Source organism: Atractosteus spatula, chromosome 25 (assembly GCF_055471065.1).
Source record: "Atractosteus spatula isolate fAtrSpa1 chromosome 25, fAtrSpa1.hap1, whole genome shotgun sequence".
In the NCBI taxonomy this organism is placed as follows: Eukaryota; Metazoa; Chordata; class Actinopteri; order Semionotiformes; family Lepisosteidae; genus Atractosteus; species Atractosteus spatula.
In genome coordinates, this window is record NC_142730.1 from 7,854,622 (window position 1) to 7,872,788 (window position 18,167).

Here is an 18,167-nt window from a genome sequence, read left to right on the forward strand (position 1 = left end):
AGCAGGGCTGAGGCACAGCTGAAGGTGGTGTGGACACCCCCCCTTCCCTCTGACTGCATGCACAGCAGCCCAGCCGAGGGTCTTTCTGGCACCACAAGTAAAGTTAATCTGCACATCAACAGCTGTGGGGCTGTGATATCACTTATTATGTCATCAGTACAAGAATAACTAACGAGACATATTAAACTCAGAAGTAAGAAAGGGACAGTGTTCAATACCAGGTCGCGCTCTAGGCCAAACGTGAACAGTGCTGCCAGCCGAAGGCGCGATATTGACAACCACCTTAAATATGCGTCAGGGTTAAGGGCTGAAGGGGATCTCACTCGTGAGAGCGCTCGGAGCAGAAAGACGCCACCCGCGTGCAAACTAGTGGATCCTTGTGAACACAGTAGGCCTGGCTGTTCACAAAAGCCCCTAGCAACGGCAGCTAACGGAGCTCCCAGCCTGCCCCGGTCCCCAGTACTGCTCTGCGGCGACAGATGTCTTCCGAGTCGGGGCTCTGCAGGCGGCTGACAGGAGACGGACGGGCCTGCATCATGTGTCGGGCGTGGGCCGGTGTTGCTCACCAGGTGGGGGTGGTTTGGTGGAGGTGGGGGGGTGATGATGTGCCGTCTGGGGCTCCCAGAGAGAGGAGAGAGAATGAGAGCCCATCAGAATTCGTCTCACGCGGGCGGGAAGTTTCCTCGCCCCCGTCTCCCCGCACACTAACTCAGTCAGAGGGCTTTTCTAAAGCGGTCTTGCCGACAGCTCGAGACGACGCACGCACACACACAGTCTCCCAGGAATAAATCTCGAGGCCAGCTACACTGTGTTCCTTTCTTTTCCTCGCCAGCCTCTTTCCTTCCCGTTTTCTTTTCTTCTGCTCCTTCTTGCTGTTTGTTTTTTTTTTTTGGTCTTCTTTCATCCCTGGGCCGTGATTCCTCCTCTTTGAGTTTCTTTTCCCACCCTGTTCTCTCGGCGCGCTATTTCTCCAGGCCTGAAGTGACCTTTCGGGTTGAATTTCAGGATGCGCTGCGGTGGGTCTGCGTGACCTGCACGCCGGAGGCTTGGAGATCGTTTGTCTCTGAAGCTCGTTGAGTGCCAGTCCACCCCAGTCTGGGTGAAAGCACGACGCCGGGGTGTTTGTGTGTAAAGCCCTGCCACATTAGAATGAGCAGCCGTCTCCAGTAGGGCAGTGGGACCGGGACAAAAGACAGAGCACAAAGCAGAGCTGGCACAAACCCGTCAGGATGGAGTGCCCAGGAAGGTCACCCTGGACAGGACACCAATGCAATCGCAGATACTAACACAGACACACTCACACCAGGGCCCACTTTCCCAGAAGCCAATTAACCTACCAGTATGTTTTGAACAATGAGAGGAAACCCACCCAAAAATGGGGAGAACATGCAAACGCCACTCAATAGCACCTAAAGAATTGAACCCAGCGCCCCAGCGCTGTGACCACTGCGCCTTACACATGGTATTTATGGAATAGGCACAAAGCAGTGTGAAAACAAAAAACAGATCCTCTCCCAAACCATTTTCTTGAACAGTGGGCCATGTGAGTTAACTCAGTGACGCAGATCCTTCCTGCGCTGTGGGATTTTTATTTACTTCCCTGGTCTGGCCCGGGCACTCAGAACTGGTTTCAATCTTTCCCCTCTCCCTCTGTGTTTTAATCACTTGGGCGTCATCCCATTTCCCTCCTCCCTATCCTTGTCTCCGCAGGTCGGAAATGGCCCTCGCTCTTCTCCTGTGCGCCATCTGTCCCCTTGTCCTGGGCAACTCCTACAACTCCAACCCAGGAACAGGTACTGTATGACCCCGTCCCCCTGCCCACCTGTCTGTCTTTGCCAGTCCAGACTGCTGGCTGCGGGCCTGGCACCGGGATGGGCTTGGCATGACCTCTCGTGCTTGGCCTGATCTCCTGCCCGGCGAGCTCTAATACCAGCATCCCCCTTGACCCCCCCCTCCTGCTGCAGTGCAGGCTGGGAAGCGCCTGGAAACGGGCTGTCTTGCCCAGGCGTGTGTGGCTCCAGTGTTCAAGTGTTCCTACAATAACACTAGGGAGTGAGGCATCCACATAAACAGGAACTATGCAATTTGACTCGTTTTAGATAACACTTCAGGGGAATCAGCTGCAATTCATTAGTGTCAGCCAATCATGAGGGACACCCTATGATCCCTGGACCCTCAGACAGAGGGAAGCAGTCAGCGCGGTGTGTTCATAGCAGTTTCATTTCAAACTTTACGAGCTACACGCTCTCTTAAAGTGTAAAATATGTACACCGAACATCATTCATCATGTATCATTTTCACTCTGGGATGTTTACCGCCTATCGATACGGCAGTGCAGTGGGAGACTGGTTCCATTCCCTCTTTCTGATGATAACCCAGCAGAAAGATGCCGACAAACCGGAGAGACAGTAGGGAAAAGCTGCTACCGCAGAGAATCAAGGCCTGAGCTTGATTTCCCATTGCATCCCTGGGAAGCTGAGGTCCTCTCTGTAGGAACAAGATAAATTGTGCCCTATTGCCAGGGTTTTGCACAGACTGGGCTGGTAAGACAGGCACTGGTAGGGATTGCCATTGCTCTCTGATACCTGACCTGTTTAATACCTGCCCTGTGATTACAGATGATGTGAGGCTGCTGCAGGTCACCATCCCCTCCCACTCCGTCATGGCTGGCACCCTGGGGGGCTCCCTGACCCTGCCCTGCCATGTCTCCCTGGCCCAGCCCACCCCCCCCACCTCTGGGCGCCGGGCGGTGCTGGCCACGCCCCGCGTCAAGTGGAGCGTCGTCTCTGGAGGCCAGGAGGTGGAGATCTTGGTGGCCAGGGGTCAGAGGGTAAAGGTCAGCGAGGCCTACAGGGACAGGGCCTCCCTCCCCTACTACCCCTCCTCCCCCGGTGACCTCACCCTGCGGCTGGAGGCTCTGCGCTACAACGACTCAGGGATCTACCGCTGCGAGGTGCAGCAGGGCCTGGATGATGACCACGACCTTGCCCGGGTCAAGGTCAAAGGTGAGGGGACACAGGGGTGTAAGCCGATCCCTTTTAATACGCAGAGGGGAGGAGCGCCTTGCATGCAAGTCATATTCATGGCAAAGAAGTAAATATCCTGTACGTAAAGGATGTTGAGCATCAGGTTCTTTGCTCACAGCCCTTTGCCTATCAGTTCAAGTTCAAGTTCATTGTCATATGTACCTGAGCACAATGAAATGCTTACTTGCGTGTTTTCCTCACATGACAAATGACGTAACAGACGGCATAACATTGACACAGAAAATGAAATAACAAATAACATCACAATTCTTGGGCAGCAGCAATAGTTTTAACCAGCAGTGGCAGTATTTGCACTTTAGTGCAAAATAAAAGTGTTGGCAGTGTCTTGAGTTCAGTGCAAAACCGAGGGGGGAGGATTTAAGAGGTGGGAGATTCTGCCTCCAATTGTCATCAGAAGAACATCAGACATTTTGTGTTGTGAGTTTTTGTTCTCCCTTTACTCCTTAATCGCACTGACGCAAGGTTATTTTTAATGGACTGAATATTGTTTGCTAAAAACTACATTTACTTGTGAGCGTGGCCTCTTTTACATTCGCGGAGCGCTCACTTGTCCTCGCCCGCTGAGGAGGTCCTGTGAGTTCGGTGCCCGAAGGCGCCCGGGGGTCTTGACGCGTGTGGGAGACCTGCTCCCTCCGGGTCCGTCTCTCCGGGGCTGTGCTGATCCGGCTGCTGGCTCTGCGCTGTGCAGGGGTGGTGTTCCACTACCGAGACGCCTCCAGCCGCTACGCCTTCTCCTTCGGGGACGCCCAGCGGGCCTGCGCAGACATAGGCGCCTCCATCGCCACGCCGGGGCAGCTCCTGGCAGCCTACTACAGCGGCTACGAGCAGTGCGACGCGGGCTGGCTCTCCGACCAGACCGTCAGGTGAGCAGGCAGAGCAGGGAGGACAGCTCATGGGGACAAGCGTTCAGGTTAAATGCTGAAATGGTTCAGTCCGGCCCTCCTTACAGTTAATAATAATAATAATAATTGCTTACACTTATATAGCGCTTTTCTGGACACTCCACTCAAAGCGCTTTACAGGTAATGGGGATCCCCTCCACCACCACCAGTGTGCAGCTCCACCTGGATGATGCGCCAGTACACTCAACACACAACAGCTCTCAGTGGGGAAGAGAGCAGAGTGATGAAGCCAGTTCAGAGAGGGGGGTTATTAGGAGGCCATGTCTGGTAAAGGGTAGGGGGGAATTTGGCCAGGGCACCGGGGTAACACCCCTACTACCCTGGGATACCCTGGGGATTTTAATGACCACAGAGAGTCAGGACCTCAGTTTTACAAATCATCTGAAGGACAGAGGCTTTTTACAGTATAGTGTCTTCATCACTATACTGGGGCATTAGGATCCACACAGATCATAGGGGGTGCACCCCCTACTGGCCCACTAACACCTCTTCCAGCAGCAACCTTAGCCTTTCCCAGGAGGTCTCCCATCCAGCTCCTGGCCAGGCTCACACCTGCTGAGATTCATTGGGGCTGCCAGCTGGGAGCTGCAGGGTGATGCTGGCTCAAAGGATCTGATCAGCTAAGACATACTGTAGCATGCCACTGCCAAACGGCTCGGATGGGGGGCGTGTCATCAATGTGTGCACGTCCTCCTTCTCCCTGTGGGTTTGTGGCTGCAAAGCTGCGCCACACTATACATTTACCTATTCCAATATGGGTGGGTATAAAATAGAAAATAATTCTAGTTTCCAGTTCTTTTCTATTTCATCTAGATATTTGTTCTAGTTAATAGGGGAATTCACGATTCAGCGATAGGGTGGATAGCAATGAGAGGCCACGTGCAAAGAGAGGGAGAATGAAACCACATAGTGGTGACACCTGATGTTGTCGACACTGTGCACACTTCGCAGGTATCCCATCCAGCTCCCTCGGGAGGGCTGCTATGGCGACATGGATGGATTCCCTGGAGTGCGGAATTATGGAACCCAGCCGCCAGAGGAGCTGTACGATGTCTACTGCTATGTGGAGAACTTGCATGGTAACAGAAGGGTTTTATTCCTGTTTAAATGGTGCTATCACACTTGAAAGGGGTTGACACAAACAGGTGTGAAAAAAGATTGGGATACTGGGCACCTCTGCATTCGTTTTCCATGAGGTCTCGCTAAATGTGACCCTCATTAAGGCCTCATGGAGGCTCCTGTACTGAGTGCAGACTGGGCGCCACAGCTCAGGACTCACTGGTTCAAATCCTCATTCTGAAAAGGGGATCCCCCCCAGCGCCCAATTCCATTGTATTACTGAATCGATCCTTAATTGCTTAATTAACCCAGGTGCTCATGATCCCTCCAACAATGAATCAATTAACAATTGCAGCAAAAAAATTGCAGTGAAACGGAAATGCAAAGTTTAACCATCTAAGCAAAACAGTTGTTTACTACATATTTTACCAGTTGACCTAGATCTTTCTGAGAATGAAAGCACCAGAAATTATTTTAAAAGTCAGCAACAGGGCTATTGCTAAAAGGCTAATAACTTCTGCACCATACACCCTTCAGTTTCCTTGACAAGTTAATCATCTCGGCTATAAGGAGCTGATTACATAGTCACATGAAGACTGAAATGCAAAACAGTCAGTTTCTATGGAAATGTCTCACACGATTTGAGAAAGCATTGAGGCCATGTGCTTCACTGATACTGAGAGAAGCAGAGAATTCCTTGTGGTCCACTTGTAAGTGGGGGTGCATAAGGGAAAGAAGCTAAGCTGAGCAGGTCTGTGCCCAAAGTGTCTGGACAGGAGGCAGGCTAGGCTATGTTATGTACAGTAAATGTGATCTTTCAAGGTTTCCATTATTGCCATGCATTAAAATTGGTTACAGAAAAGCCTTACAAAAAAAACACAGCCAATATTTTTACATAATCATGAGGCTGCACCACTGGTTTTGATTCCTGTCACTAGAGTGGTTTTGATGCTGTTCTGTCAAAGGGGTTTATGGAATGGTGCGTGCTAATTGGTCGATTGGCATTCCTGGCACTGCCCCTCCTGATCACAAGCATTGTCTCTGGCAACAACATAAACAGTGCGGTCGCTCTGGGGTCCTGGGTTTAATTTTGGCCTCGGGAGTCTGTCTGTCTGTGTAGAGTTTGAAAAATGTTTGCTTGGCTTTTGGCTGAGAGCTCTGGCTCACTCCCAGAGACATGCTGGCCTGGTTTCATTGGCTAAACTAAATTGCCCCTTTCCCAGTGGCTCTGTGATGGTCAGCAGTTTGTGTGCTCAGTCCTGCCTTATACCCTGTCTTGCTGCGACGTTCGCTAAAGTCTTTCTCAAAGTAAACGATGGTTGGAAGAGGTGTTTCTGATGATACATAACAACAAGGCTCGCTCTTTATTTCTTTAAACTGATTCTGTAAAACAAAGCATAGTCATAATAGAGTTTAATATACCATAGTCAATGTGGAGTGGTAGTTATAATAAAGTAGTATATATCATAGTAATGGTAGAGTGGTGTATACCATAGTCAAGTGCAGTAGTAGTCATTGTACAGTGGTATAGTCATGGTAAAATGGTATGTACCATAGTCATTGTGGAGTGGTGCTTATAATACTTATAATAAAGTAGTAAATATCATAGTCATGGTGCAGTGGTAGAGTGGTGTATATCATAGTTATGGTCCAGTGGTAGTCATGACAGAGGGGTATATACCATAGTCATGGTCCAGTGGTAGTCATTGTATATAGTGATATATACCATAGTCATGGTGCAGTGGTAGTCATGGTAGAGTGGTGTATATCATAGTCACAGTACAGGGGTAGTCATGGTAGAGTGGTGTATATCATAGTCACAGTACAGGGGTAGTCATGGTAGAGTGGTGTATATCATAGTCACAGTACAGTGGTAGTCATGGTAGAGTGGTGTATATCATAGTCACAGTACAGGGGTAGTCATGATAGAGGGATCTATATCATAGTCACAGTACAGGGGTAGTCATGATAGAGGGATCTATATCATAGTCACAGTACAGGGGTAGTCATTGTATATAGTGATATATACCATAGTCATGGTGCAGTGGTGGTCATGGTAGAGTGGTGTATATCATAGTCTCAGTACAGGGGTAGTCATGGTAGAGTGGTGTATATCATAGTCTCAGTACAGGGGTAGTCATGGTAGAGTGGTGTATATCATAGTCTCAGTACAGTGGTAGTCATGGTAGAGTGGTGTATATCATAGTCACAGTACAGTGGTAGTCATGGTAGAGTGGTGTATATCATAGTCTCAGTACAGGGGTAGTCATGATAGAGGGATCTATATCATAGTCACAGTACAGGGGTAGTCATGGTAGAGTGGTGTATATCATAGTCTCAGTACAGTGGTAGCCATGATACAGTGGTGTATATCATAGTCACAGTACAGTGGTAGTCATGGTAGAGTGGTGTATATCATAGTCACAGTACAGTGGTAGTCATGGTAGAGTGGTGTATATCATAGTCACAGTACAGTGGTAGTCATGGTAGAGTGGTGTATATCATAGTCACAGTACAGGGGTAGCCATGATAGAGTGGTGTATATCATAGTCACAGTACAGGGGTAGTCATGATAGAGGGATCTATATCATAGTCACAGTACAGGGGTAGTCATGATAGAGGGATCTATATCATAGTCACAGTACAGGGGTAGTCATTGTATATAGTGATATATACCATAGTCATGGTGCAGTGGTGGTCATGGTAGAGTGGTGTATATCATAGTCACAGTACAGTGGTAGTCATGGTAGAGTGGTGTATATCATAGTCACAGTACAGTGGTAGTCATGGTAGAGTGGTGTATATCATAGTCACAGTACAGTGGTAGCCATGATACAGTGGTGTATATCATAGTCTCAGTACAGGGGTAGCCATGATACAGTGGTGTATATCATAGTCACAGTACAGGGGTAGCCATGATACAGTGGTGTATATCATAGTCTCAGTACAGTGGTAGCCATGATAGAGTGGTGTATGTCTTAGTCGTGGTACAAGCTCTTTTCTCCCTGTGCTGCAGGTAAGGTGTTCCACGGTTCCCTCCCTGGCAGGATGACCCTGGAGGAGGCCAAGGTCTTCTGTGCATCCCACGGGGCAGAGCTGGCCAGCACAGGGCAGCTGTACGCTGCCTGGAACGACGGGCTGGACCACTGCAGCCCCGGCTGGCTAGCTGATGGCAGCGTGCGCTACCCCATTGTCACCCCCAGGGAGCGCTGTGGAGGCTCGCAGCCCGGTGTCAAGACAGTCTACCAACACAGCAACCAGACAGGCTTCCCCGAACCCCACTCCCGGCACGATGCCTATTGCTTCCGAGGTCAGAGGGCAAGTTTAACTACCTTTACTCATTAGCTTGCATCCGATGAGCTCTTACCTGTCCCTGATGCCACATTGTGTACCTTACAGCGCTGTAGGCACGAGAAGCATGAAGTTTGTGTATTATTCACCCCCTCTAATTTCTTCATTGGCTTTTTGAGCTAACGATTTGTTCATTATTTGTGAATTATTTCTCAATGAATCCTTTCCTGCAGCCAGGGAAGCCTCTCCTCGCCAGGTGGCAGGGGTGTGCCCTAAGGCAGCTGTTTCTTGAAAAAAGCCAGGGGGATCAGCTTCAACAACATGGATAGAGAGCTTGTTCCAGACACCCGCAACTCTTTGATTAAAGAAGTGAGGCTCTCCCTTGTCTCCCACAGGCAGTGAAAACTCCCACACCGAGACCCCCGTGGATTACCACGCGACGGCGCCCGAGGACATGGGGGCCATCGTCACCCTGACAGACCGCCTGCTGGAGTTCAGGCTGGGGCAAGAGAGGGAGCAGGTGGAGGCCAGGGGCACCCTCGACTCCTTTCCCGTCCTCGAGGACCCCATCGCGCCTGAGCGGGGCCAGGAGCAGCGCGGCGTGCCCCAGGCGGAGCATCCCGTCCCAGCAGCCTCTGCGCCACAGCCCCCGGAGCCCGCAGAGCCCACCTTTCCCGACAGCCCCCAATCCGGGGGTCCCACCCCCTCCTCTGGCTTATCCGGTGGCAATCCCAGACACTACCATGCCATGCCGGGCAGCAACCCGGAGTCCTCCATTCCTGCCCCTCCCCGGGAAGGATCCGTTGGCAGTCCTGCGCACGAAGCTGCGCCCAGATCCGGTCCGGAGTCCGGCCGGGCCACGTCCCGCTACGACACCGTGGGGGGCAACCCCAAACATTACGCTGCCCTGCCGGGGTCACGCCCGGAGTCTCCCGCCCCCACCTCTCCGCCCGAGACTGCCGTTCCTGGGGGGAACCCCAAGCACTACCAGGACATGCCTGAAACCCAAGGCGAGTCGGGGACGCCCGCACCCCCGGATGGCCCATCCGGGGATAATCCCAGACACCACGAGGACGGGCCGCCGCCCGCTTCTCCGACTCCTCGATCCGTGCCGACTTCGGAGGGGAGCATCCCGGCCGGATCTCCGCACGAGGAATCGGGAGCAGATCCAAGCTCCCCTCGGGCCCCTCTCACCCCCCACGCGGAGAGCTCCACAGCAGCCGCCCCGCGTGGGGAATCTGGGGAGCCGACAGCAGGCGGTCCGGACGCTGGGGGGGTCCACCCAGAGGGAGGGGTGTCCTCCGTGACGGAATCCGGGGATCGGGACCGGCTGGTCAGCCCCTTCCCTGGAGACACGGAGGCGTCCGGACCTGTGGAGCGAATCCTCCTCTCCCAGCCCGGTGAGTCCGCCATCATCCTTCACGGCACATCGCTCCGCGGGTCTGCATTAACACGCCGGGAATCTCCCCGTGCTTGTACCGCTGCTAGAAATGAGAAATCAAGGAAAGTTGTGAATTAACGAGGAGGTCATTCCGCCCATCTAGCTCTTTGCTTCCTAGCTGGCAATCGATCCAGGGATCTCGTCCAGCTGTTTTCGAAAGACTCAGCTTCAACAACCTTCCGGGGGGGCCGCCTGCTCCAGTCCCCCACAACCCATCGCGTGACGAAGCAGCTCCCGTCCTCGGTCTTTAAACGCACTGCCTTGCAATTTCCCCTCGTGTCCCCGTGTTCATGTTTCACTGTTTACTCTCAAGAGGTCCATCAGTATGCCAATTAGGTGTAGGGAGGTCTCCGCTCAAGACTGAAGAGGTTAAGTTCTTTGAACCCGTCAATGGTGGAAATTGACCCTTAAGGCCTAGAAACTCACTGATACAGTTCAGGTTTTGCAGTGTCAGTCCCTGAAACATAGTCCCCAAGACCAGGTGGGGCATTTTTCACGCCTGTTACCCTATTTTAAGAGATTGAGGAGATCTCAGACAGCCTATACAAATACAGGGATTGACTTGTGGTTCAAGCGCCATTTTGTGAAGCGTAAATGTGTACATTACGTGTTTGTGCAGCTCTAGGGGGCAGTTGTTAGACTTGTGACCTTTCACCTGGAAAGTGGAGGGCTCAGTCCCAGGTCAGGCACTGCTGTCCGCTTGGATTAGACTGAGAGCTTCACTAAGCCCAGCTGTGTCAATGGGTGCAAACGCAAGAACTTTAATTTGCAGGTTCATCACAATCTCATACTGAGTGGAGGAAAAGGACAAAACCTGCATTAAATCAGATCTCCTCGATATACTTAGGTATAGGAAGAAACAAAACCACAGGTATTATTACCATTTGGTAGCTAGAAGTTAATTGAACTAAGGAGCTCATCCAGCTGTTTCTTAAAAGATGCCAGGGTATTGTTTTCAACCACATGGCTGGGTGGCATGTTTCATACCTCCACCACCCTTGGTGTAAAGAAGATCCCCCTGTTCTCCGTTATAAGTGCACTTCCACACAGTTTTCACTTGTGTTCCCTGATTTGTGTTTTGCTGTTCATTCTGGAAACCGTCTGCCTTGACTATGTGCCCTTTTCGGAACATGGCTGGATTTTATAAAATGATCATCCTGAATAAAAATTGTATTCTTGAAATCTCATGTTTTTCAAATGATTTAAGCTAAAACAAAGATAATAACTGGAAAAAAAACTAGCAGGAAAGAAAATCTTCTGAGGATGCTAAGAGCTTGTGATTTTAGGTCTTGGGGACGCAGTTTTCACAAAACTACTCCTGAAGAAGTCATGAGTTCTCTTTCTCAGCCCCTCTGCTCTCTCACCCCTAAACAGTGTCGGATAACTCTCTCATCTCCTGGAACACTGTTGTACTGTATTTTTTGTTGGTGATCTTTGTTTTTCTGGTAGTGTTGTGTTGGACTCTGCAGCCAAACGAATATTCCACCAGGGGATAATGAAGCTTAAAATTAATTTGAGAAATTCAAGTATACGAGAGAGTGAACCCCAGTGTTGTTTCCACAGGCGCTGACCCCACGCTGCAGCTGCCGGGCTCGTCCTGGCCAGAGTCCTCTGCCCCAGCACAGGAGGCTGGGGGCACGGCGGTCGAGATGCTGGTGGGGCCAGTCACAGAGGTGCCCGCCGGGTCAGCTGACATCACCGTCCCCGTGGAGCCTGAGCTACAGGCCAGCAGCGCGGGGCCAGCCGTGTCTGGTGTCCATGAGGGTGGCCGGCCCAGCGGCCTCCCAGTCAACCTTTTGACCTCCCCAGCCCCTCCCACTGAGCCCCTCCCAACGTTGTCCCCCTTCTGGCCTGTGTTGGTTGAATCCAGCACCCCCGGTGACCTTGAGACCCATGGGCCAGAGATCCCCTCTGGGGAGCCGCAGTCTGGCTCGGAGCACCAGGAAAGATCTGTGGAGCAGGTCGTCTTGGAACAAACACCCGATCGCCTGCTCCCAACAGCAGCTCCTCCTGCTGAAGTCGTGTCAACCCCAGAAGGCAGTCAGGAGTTAGAGCCCGACCTCTCCCTAGGAATTCCCTTGGAGCCAGAGCCTTCTGGAGACCTGGGGCAAGTCCAGGAATCCACTTCATTCCAGGAGGCATCTGTTGAGACTCATATAGACTCTGGGGAGGGTTCAGCCATCAGCGAGGCTCCAGATCTTCTGGCTATGACCCTGGCACCACCGAATGCCACCGTGGGGCTCTATGAGACAGCCAGCACCACCAGCGGGGAGCTTCCGAGCACTCCAGCCACCTCACATGTGGAAAACAGTGGGTATGAAATGGTCAGATCCCCCTCAGAAATCCCGACTACAGAAATTGGGATCACCCTTCTGCCCAGAGAGCTGGGAAGCCCAACTGGGGACTCACGGTCACCCACTGTGCCCCAGGAATCCCGGATGCCTGATTTGGAATACAGCGGGGACCATTCCCCTGTGCCTGAGGGACACCACCCCGACGTTTCAGCCCAACCAGACCTTACCAAACACACCGCCCTCTTCCCCACGACTGGACATCCCACTGCTGACACCACGACCACTCCAGCCCTCTTCCTGCTTGCAACCCAAAGCCCCTCCAGCACCCTGGGGCTGAATTTTACCACTGAATCCACTCCCACGGCCGCTTGGGAAATGGAAGGGTTTCACGAAACCGAGACCACCTCGGCCCTGCAGACGCCAGTCGGCACCACCCAGCCGGGGTCCGCAACTACGACAGAGGGTGCCCCTCCCCCCTTGCCTGCCTTGCCTAGTGAAAGTGCAGTGTTAGGACGGGCCTCAAATGTCTCAGGTAACGTCTCCAGCACTCTACCGGTCTTAACCACCCTCGTGTTTCTTCTCGGCTTCGCAAGGCACTAAAACACCGACTCTGTCTCTACTCCCCCCACCCCCACCTCTCTCATTGTCCCACCACAGCCACGCTCCTCACTCCCACCTCACTTCTCCCTGTGTTCTCGACTGCTCACTATCCTTCTCCGTCTTACTGTCCACTCCCTGTCCGACCCACCGACCGGGCACTGAGAAAGGGACGGCTCCGCCTAGCGTTTGTCAGACAAATCTCTCTAGCTGTGCATGCTGCTGTGTTTCTCTCCAGGCTTGACTTCTGTGAAGTATGTCCACTTTTGACTGATGGTTTCTGTGAAAAAAAAAAGAAAAAATCTATATTAAAAGAAAGTGTTTTCTTTTTCTACCTTTTGAGAGACGTCCTCTCTTCCTCTGCCTGCTTGTGTTATCTGTCTTCATTTCCTGTGTCTGTGAGGGGTGGGGATAGAAACTGCTCGAAATCGTATTCGGTTACGATGGGGGGGGGGGATCTCTTTCTCAAGTAAGAGTTAAAAGAACAGATAAATTGAATTGAAGTTTCCCCAATCTGTACTGAGAACTCTGCTGTGTCAAGGTATCTGAATAATAAGGTATCACTATCACTGTGACAAGGTATCACTATGGTATATAAAGAAGAAATTTTACAAAGACTTAAATGAGGAAACACTAGTGATCATAAGTCTTTCCAGTTTTTCTTTTTGCTGTGCAGAACACAAGGCAAGAAAGAGATTCAGCTGGACTAACATCCTCAGACAACCACATAATCAACCAATGCATCTTCTACTGCCGTAACCAATATTTATTGAAAGATTCGGAAGTGGTGCATGAGCTTTAAATGAGAGTAATTTACTAAAAGCTTAGTCGGGATGTGGTAGCTTAATTACATTTTGATTAACAGTCCCCAGTCAAAGTTACCATAACGGAGCAGTGCCAACACTGTAGGTGAATAGACAGCTTGTTGTCAAGGCAAGTCCAGGCAAAGTCCTGCTTTCAGCAGGGACAAAGGAACACACACACACACACACACACACACACACACACACACACACACACACACACACCAGACATACACATACATACTTTTGTTCAAATGTAAATGGGGATCCAAAATGTCAGTGGTGGGAATCCAGTGTTTTAAGACCTTCTGGCCTGAGACAGGACCATTGATCTTTTTCCTATTTTGGCAACTGGTGGGATTCACAAAGCTCCAACTGTTGGCTATTCCTAGGATGAGAAAGTTGGGATTGCAGTGTTCTTGTAAAAAAAGCACTCCTTTAAGATGTATTCAGTGAAAAATGCACACACATATATATACATGGTTTCCATTTTGTTAACCTTATTTAAGATAAACTGTGATATAGGCGAGTCCCATAGACTGTAGCATATTTAACTCTGAAAACTAATAAAAATGCACCAAAGATCAGTTTTACCAATATAACTTCCATGCTCCTGGGATAGATCAGGTCACCCTGTTTTAAAAGAATTTTCAACACCTTTAATATTTACAGGGTAAATATCAACGCACATACGGAACAGGAGAGGACACTGAGCTTTTAAAGACGTGTCCTTCCCAGTTGTACTCAGCGAACCGAGGAACAGTCTAAAATTAAGTTCTGATTGAAATGGTGTGTTTATCATGAGCCTCTCGTGCGGTGAACTGTAGGCTCGGACTCTGCAAACCAGGGTTCCTTTGTAAAAGAGACGTTCTGGAGTCAATGATATTTTATCCTATATTATTATCATATTTTATATTTTATAGTTAAACAAGAGCTGATTAAAAAGCAGAGAAAATAATGTGCATGGAAGCATTATAATTATCTTGTCAAGACTTGGCAAGAATAATTTTCATATATATAATATACATAATATGTAGATACATGCTGTATTCTGTAATGACAATTATATTCGATCGTCCGTAGCACGGAATTGCAAAGCATTGCGGTTAGGAGCAGAATGCATTTTGCCAGGAGTAACTGCACGGTGCCTTTAGTGAAAATGAAGTACATACACGTCCGACATGAGAAACAAAATACTCCAGCATATCCCTTTGACAGTAATGTCGTCTGCTATCCGGCTTCTATTTCCAAGCCTTCTGCACGTCCTTCGCAGTGAGAAGCTCGTCTGCGGTTTTGCGTCGGCAAGGCGGTGGTCTCTGGCTCCACCTGCTGGTCAAAGCAAGACATTGCTTGAGTTACTGAAGCTAACAGCCCGCTGTAAATTGCTATTTCAACCGGCTCTTCGTATTATGAAGTGGACAGCTTTGCACCAAACTCTGGGTTTCAGCGGGGTGTGTTGGAGGTCCCACTTGAATTCGGGGAGTGAAGGAGCGGTGGTGTTTGGGTGTGGGACGGGGGAATAAACGCGAGTGCTCTCAGTCTTGTCCGTGGACACTGCCCCAGGCCCTCAGGGTGGGAAAAGCGGGCAGTTCTGCCCTGTGTGTGGAGTCTGGCCCCAGCGTGGCTGTCTGAAGTTAACGCAGGGCAGCCGAACCACAGCGATGCCTCAGAGAGGACAGGGAGGGGGGGCTGGGATTGGACTGGATCGCGGCGCGGGAAGAAGGAAGGAAGCAGTCCGGGGTGCAGCCGGGGCTCTGGGGAACCCGCAGGCAGCGCCCCACCAGCATTGCCCCCCTCTCGCTGTGTTTCAGACGCCTGCCTGGACAGCCCCTGCGCCAACGGGGGTACCTGCATCGAGAAGGGGGACTCTGCCAAGTGCCTGTGCCTGCCCACCTACGGAGGGGACTTCTGCGAGACTGGTAATGCTGGAGATCGACTGCTGGTTTCATCTTGATTCTTTTTTTTTTCTTGATTTCTGATCCTGTTTTCAAAGAGACACTGTGGGGGCCACTCTGACCCTCGGAGAGCCACAGTCATGGTGCTTTTAATGGGGCACCCCTTAAGTCAGGGGACCCCAGTCCTGGACCTGCAGACCCCCCCCCCCCATCCACACACACACCTTCTGGTTTCTGTTCCTGCCCAGCTCTCCGTTACACATTCGAACCCTTGACTGATTTAGTAAAGGGATCCATCTGAAGTGTCCAAGTGTTTTCAGCTCTTACAACTTGTTGGGCTCTTGCGGGTCATAAATAAAATAAAAAAGCTCAAGCTTTTCAGTAGAAACCCCCCCACAAATATTCAAATATCCAACAACTTATTAGGTCAATTAAGACATCAATCAGGCCAGTCAAGCTCATGTTGAACTCATGCAGGGGTCTGTGTGTGGGCCTCTGGGATTGGGCACCCCTGACTTGTAAGTGTACCTGGACTGGGGTCGCAAGGACCAGAATCGGGAACCCCAAAACTATAAGAGTACCTGGGCTGGGGTCCCCAGGACCAGGACTGGGATCCCTTGGTTAACTTCTAAAAAGTCGTGATGAAGACCGACGGCTTCTGCAGTTCTGGGGTTTTAATGATCCTTAAATCCTGGAAGACTGCGGCTTGGAGATGATTCATTCCAAACTTGGAAGAATACCTTCTGAAACCTGCTGGACAGCTGCCCTTCCAGAGTAGTGAAGACCCCCCTCTGCTCTGCTTTCCAGCTTTTCCCCAGAGAGGCTCCCTCTACACAGCTAAACAGCTGTTCACTCCAATTCACAGTTTACAAACGGCATTTCGGCAATGTCCCTCTTTAAAGACAGACAGATCTGCAATTGATGACCATTTTTTTACGGATCACCCTCTTTGCAATCGAGAATTATCTATGAGATGGCCCCGCTCCTGCGACTCCCTGGCCAGCGAACACTGTGAGGGAGATGACCTTCATCCCTCCATCCTTTCTCTGTTCTCCTCTCCAAGCCTATCCCAGCAAGCAACAGCCACAAGGCAGGGTACACCCTGGACAGGACGCCAGTCCATCACAGGGCACACAGACACACACACACACACTCACACCAGGGCCAGTTTTCCCAGAAGCCAATTAACCCACCAGCATGTCTTTGGACTGTGTGAGGAAACCGACTTGACTACGGGGAGAAACATGCAAACTCCACACAGGCAGCACCCCAGGAACTGAACCCAGGGCCCCAGAGCTGAGAGGCAGCAATGCTGACCACTGTGCTGCCTGCGGGCCTGCCTGTGACCCTCAAAACCTGCCTTTGAATCAGAACTAGTGCTGTCTTCACTGGATAATCCTTAGGATTTTCTGTGTCTATTTAAATGACCAACAGCTCAAACCTGTGCAGAAGGGGATAAGCTAGTCCAATTAAACTTCAATTGGATCAGTTTAAAACTTCCAGCTGGTGAGGAGCTCTTATTAGCTTAATGTGACATGGAAAAGACACTAGATTCCAAACTTTGAGGGCCTGAGCTGGTATTCCTTGCAAGAGGGAGTGGAAGAAAACCTGGCCTGTAACAGCAAATACCACGGGCATCTGGCCAATCAAGTGCCTTCTGTCAGAGCAAAATACTCTGCTAGTGGCACAGCCTGGATTCGAACTACTGACATCTGGACTATAAGGCTCAAATGGTGCTCCATTCCTGGCTTAGCTCTGCATAAGGCCTTCTGTGCTAAGCATTGATATTAAAGATACAGGTTCAAAAACAATTCATTTGCACAGGACATTATTCAGGGACCATTTTCATCCTTGTATGTATCTCTCTCTTTCTTTATCTCTGTCTGCCGCAGATCTGGAGCACTGCGAGTCCGGCTGGGAGAAGTTCCAGGGCTTCTGCTACAAGCACTTCAGCCACCGGCAGGGCTGGGAGGTGGCCGAGCAGCACTGCCGCATGCTTGGGGGTCACCTGGTGTCCGTCATGACCCCCGAGGAGCAGGACTTCATCAACAGTATGGTTCCTACCGTGACACCCACAGCTAGACACCTACACACTCTCCTGCACAGAAACCCCCAAAGAAGACCTTTCTGACCACAAGAGCATGAGCAATAATGACCAATGCAATATCCCAACTTTATGCAGTACTATAAGTGTTTGGTAAGCAATAGGTACTTTATGAAAAGAGTGGTGGGGGTCTGGAACCAGTGGCATTTAGAACAGCTGCCTCTTGAAGGATCTCAGATAATCAGCTGGCTTGTTCCAGACCCCTGCCACTCTTTGCGTAAAGCGCCTCATACTTTCCAAACACGGCAGTGCTGTACAAAACTTGGGTGATTACAAGCTAATATTTTATTGTCCATTTGTAATGTAACAATCCACATTGCTTTCCAATCATCGGAGCAATGTTAAAAGGTGTGGCAGTTAGTTTTCAGTGGATGTAGAGCTTGTAATTGGTCTGAAAGAACTCCAAGGGTTAACAATAATGTGCTGTTGCTTCACGTCCCTTCCTGACAGCCTGAGTTACAGGGGAGAGTGGGAGTAGGTGGCTGGTGAAGTTTTTAAGTTGTGGTATTGTGATAGCTGTGACCCCAGCCCACCTCTGTTAGCTCCTGATCTTCCGTGTGACTCGCATTCCCGCCTGAACTGACCTCTCTTCCTTCCCAGATCAATATAAGGAATACCAGTGGACGGGTCTGAACGACAAGACTATCGAGGGAGATTTCCGCTGGTCTGATGGGAACCCCCTGGTGAGTCCGAGACACTCTTTGAACTGAGACCCAGAGATCCGCTAGGCCTTT

General features: G+C 50.6%; 1 protein-coding gene across 1 annotated transcript in view; it reads left to right on the forward strand.

The window, feature by feature from the left end:
- bcan (brevican) overlaps positions 1–18,167 on the forward strand; it is a 29,031-nt gene that overhangs the window by 3,844 nt on the left and 7,020 nt on the right. Inside the window, exons 2-11 of the mRNA XM_088904936.1 lie at positions 1,711–1,793; positions 2,619–3,005; positions 3,736–3,910; positions 4,901–5,028; positions 8,025–8,318; positions 8,695–9,699; positions 11,304–12,566; positions 15,246–15,353; positions 17,222–17,380; positions 18,034–18,116. Coding sequence (XP_088761062.1) covers positions 1,718–1,793; positions 2,619–3,005; positions 3,736–3,910; positions 4,901–5,028; positions 8,025–8,318; positions 8,695–9,699; positions 11,304–12,566; positions 15,246–15,353; positions 17,222–17,380; positions 18,034–18,116 — 3,678 coding nt within the window. The 5' untranslated portion in view covers positions 1,711–1,717. The remainder of the gene's footprint in view (positions 1–1,710; positions 1,794–2,618; positions 3,006–3,735; positions 3,911–4,900; positions 5,029–8,024; positions 8,319–8,694; positions 9,700–11,303; positions 12,567–15,245; positions 15,354–17,221; positions 17,381–18,033; positions 18,117–18,167) is intronic.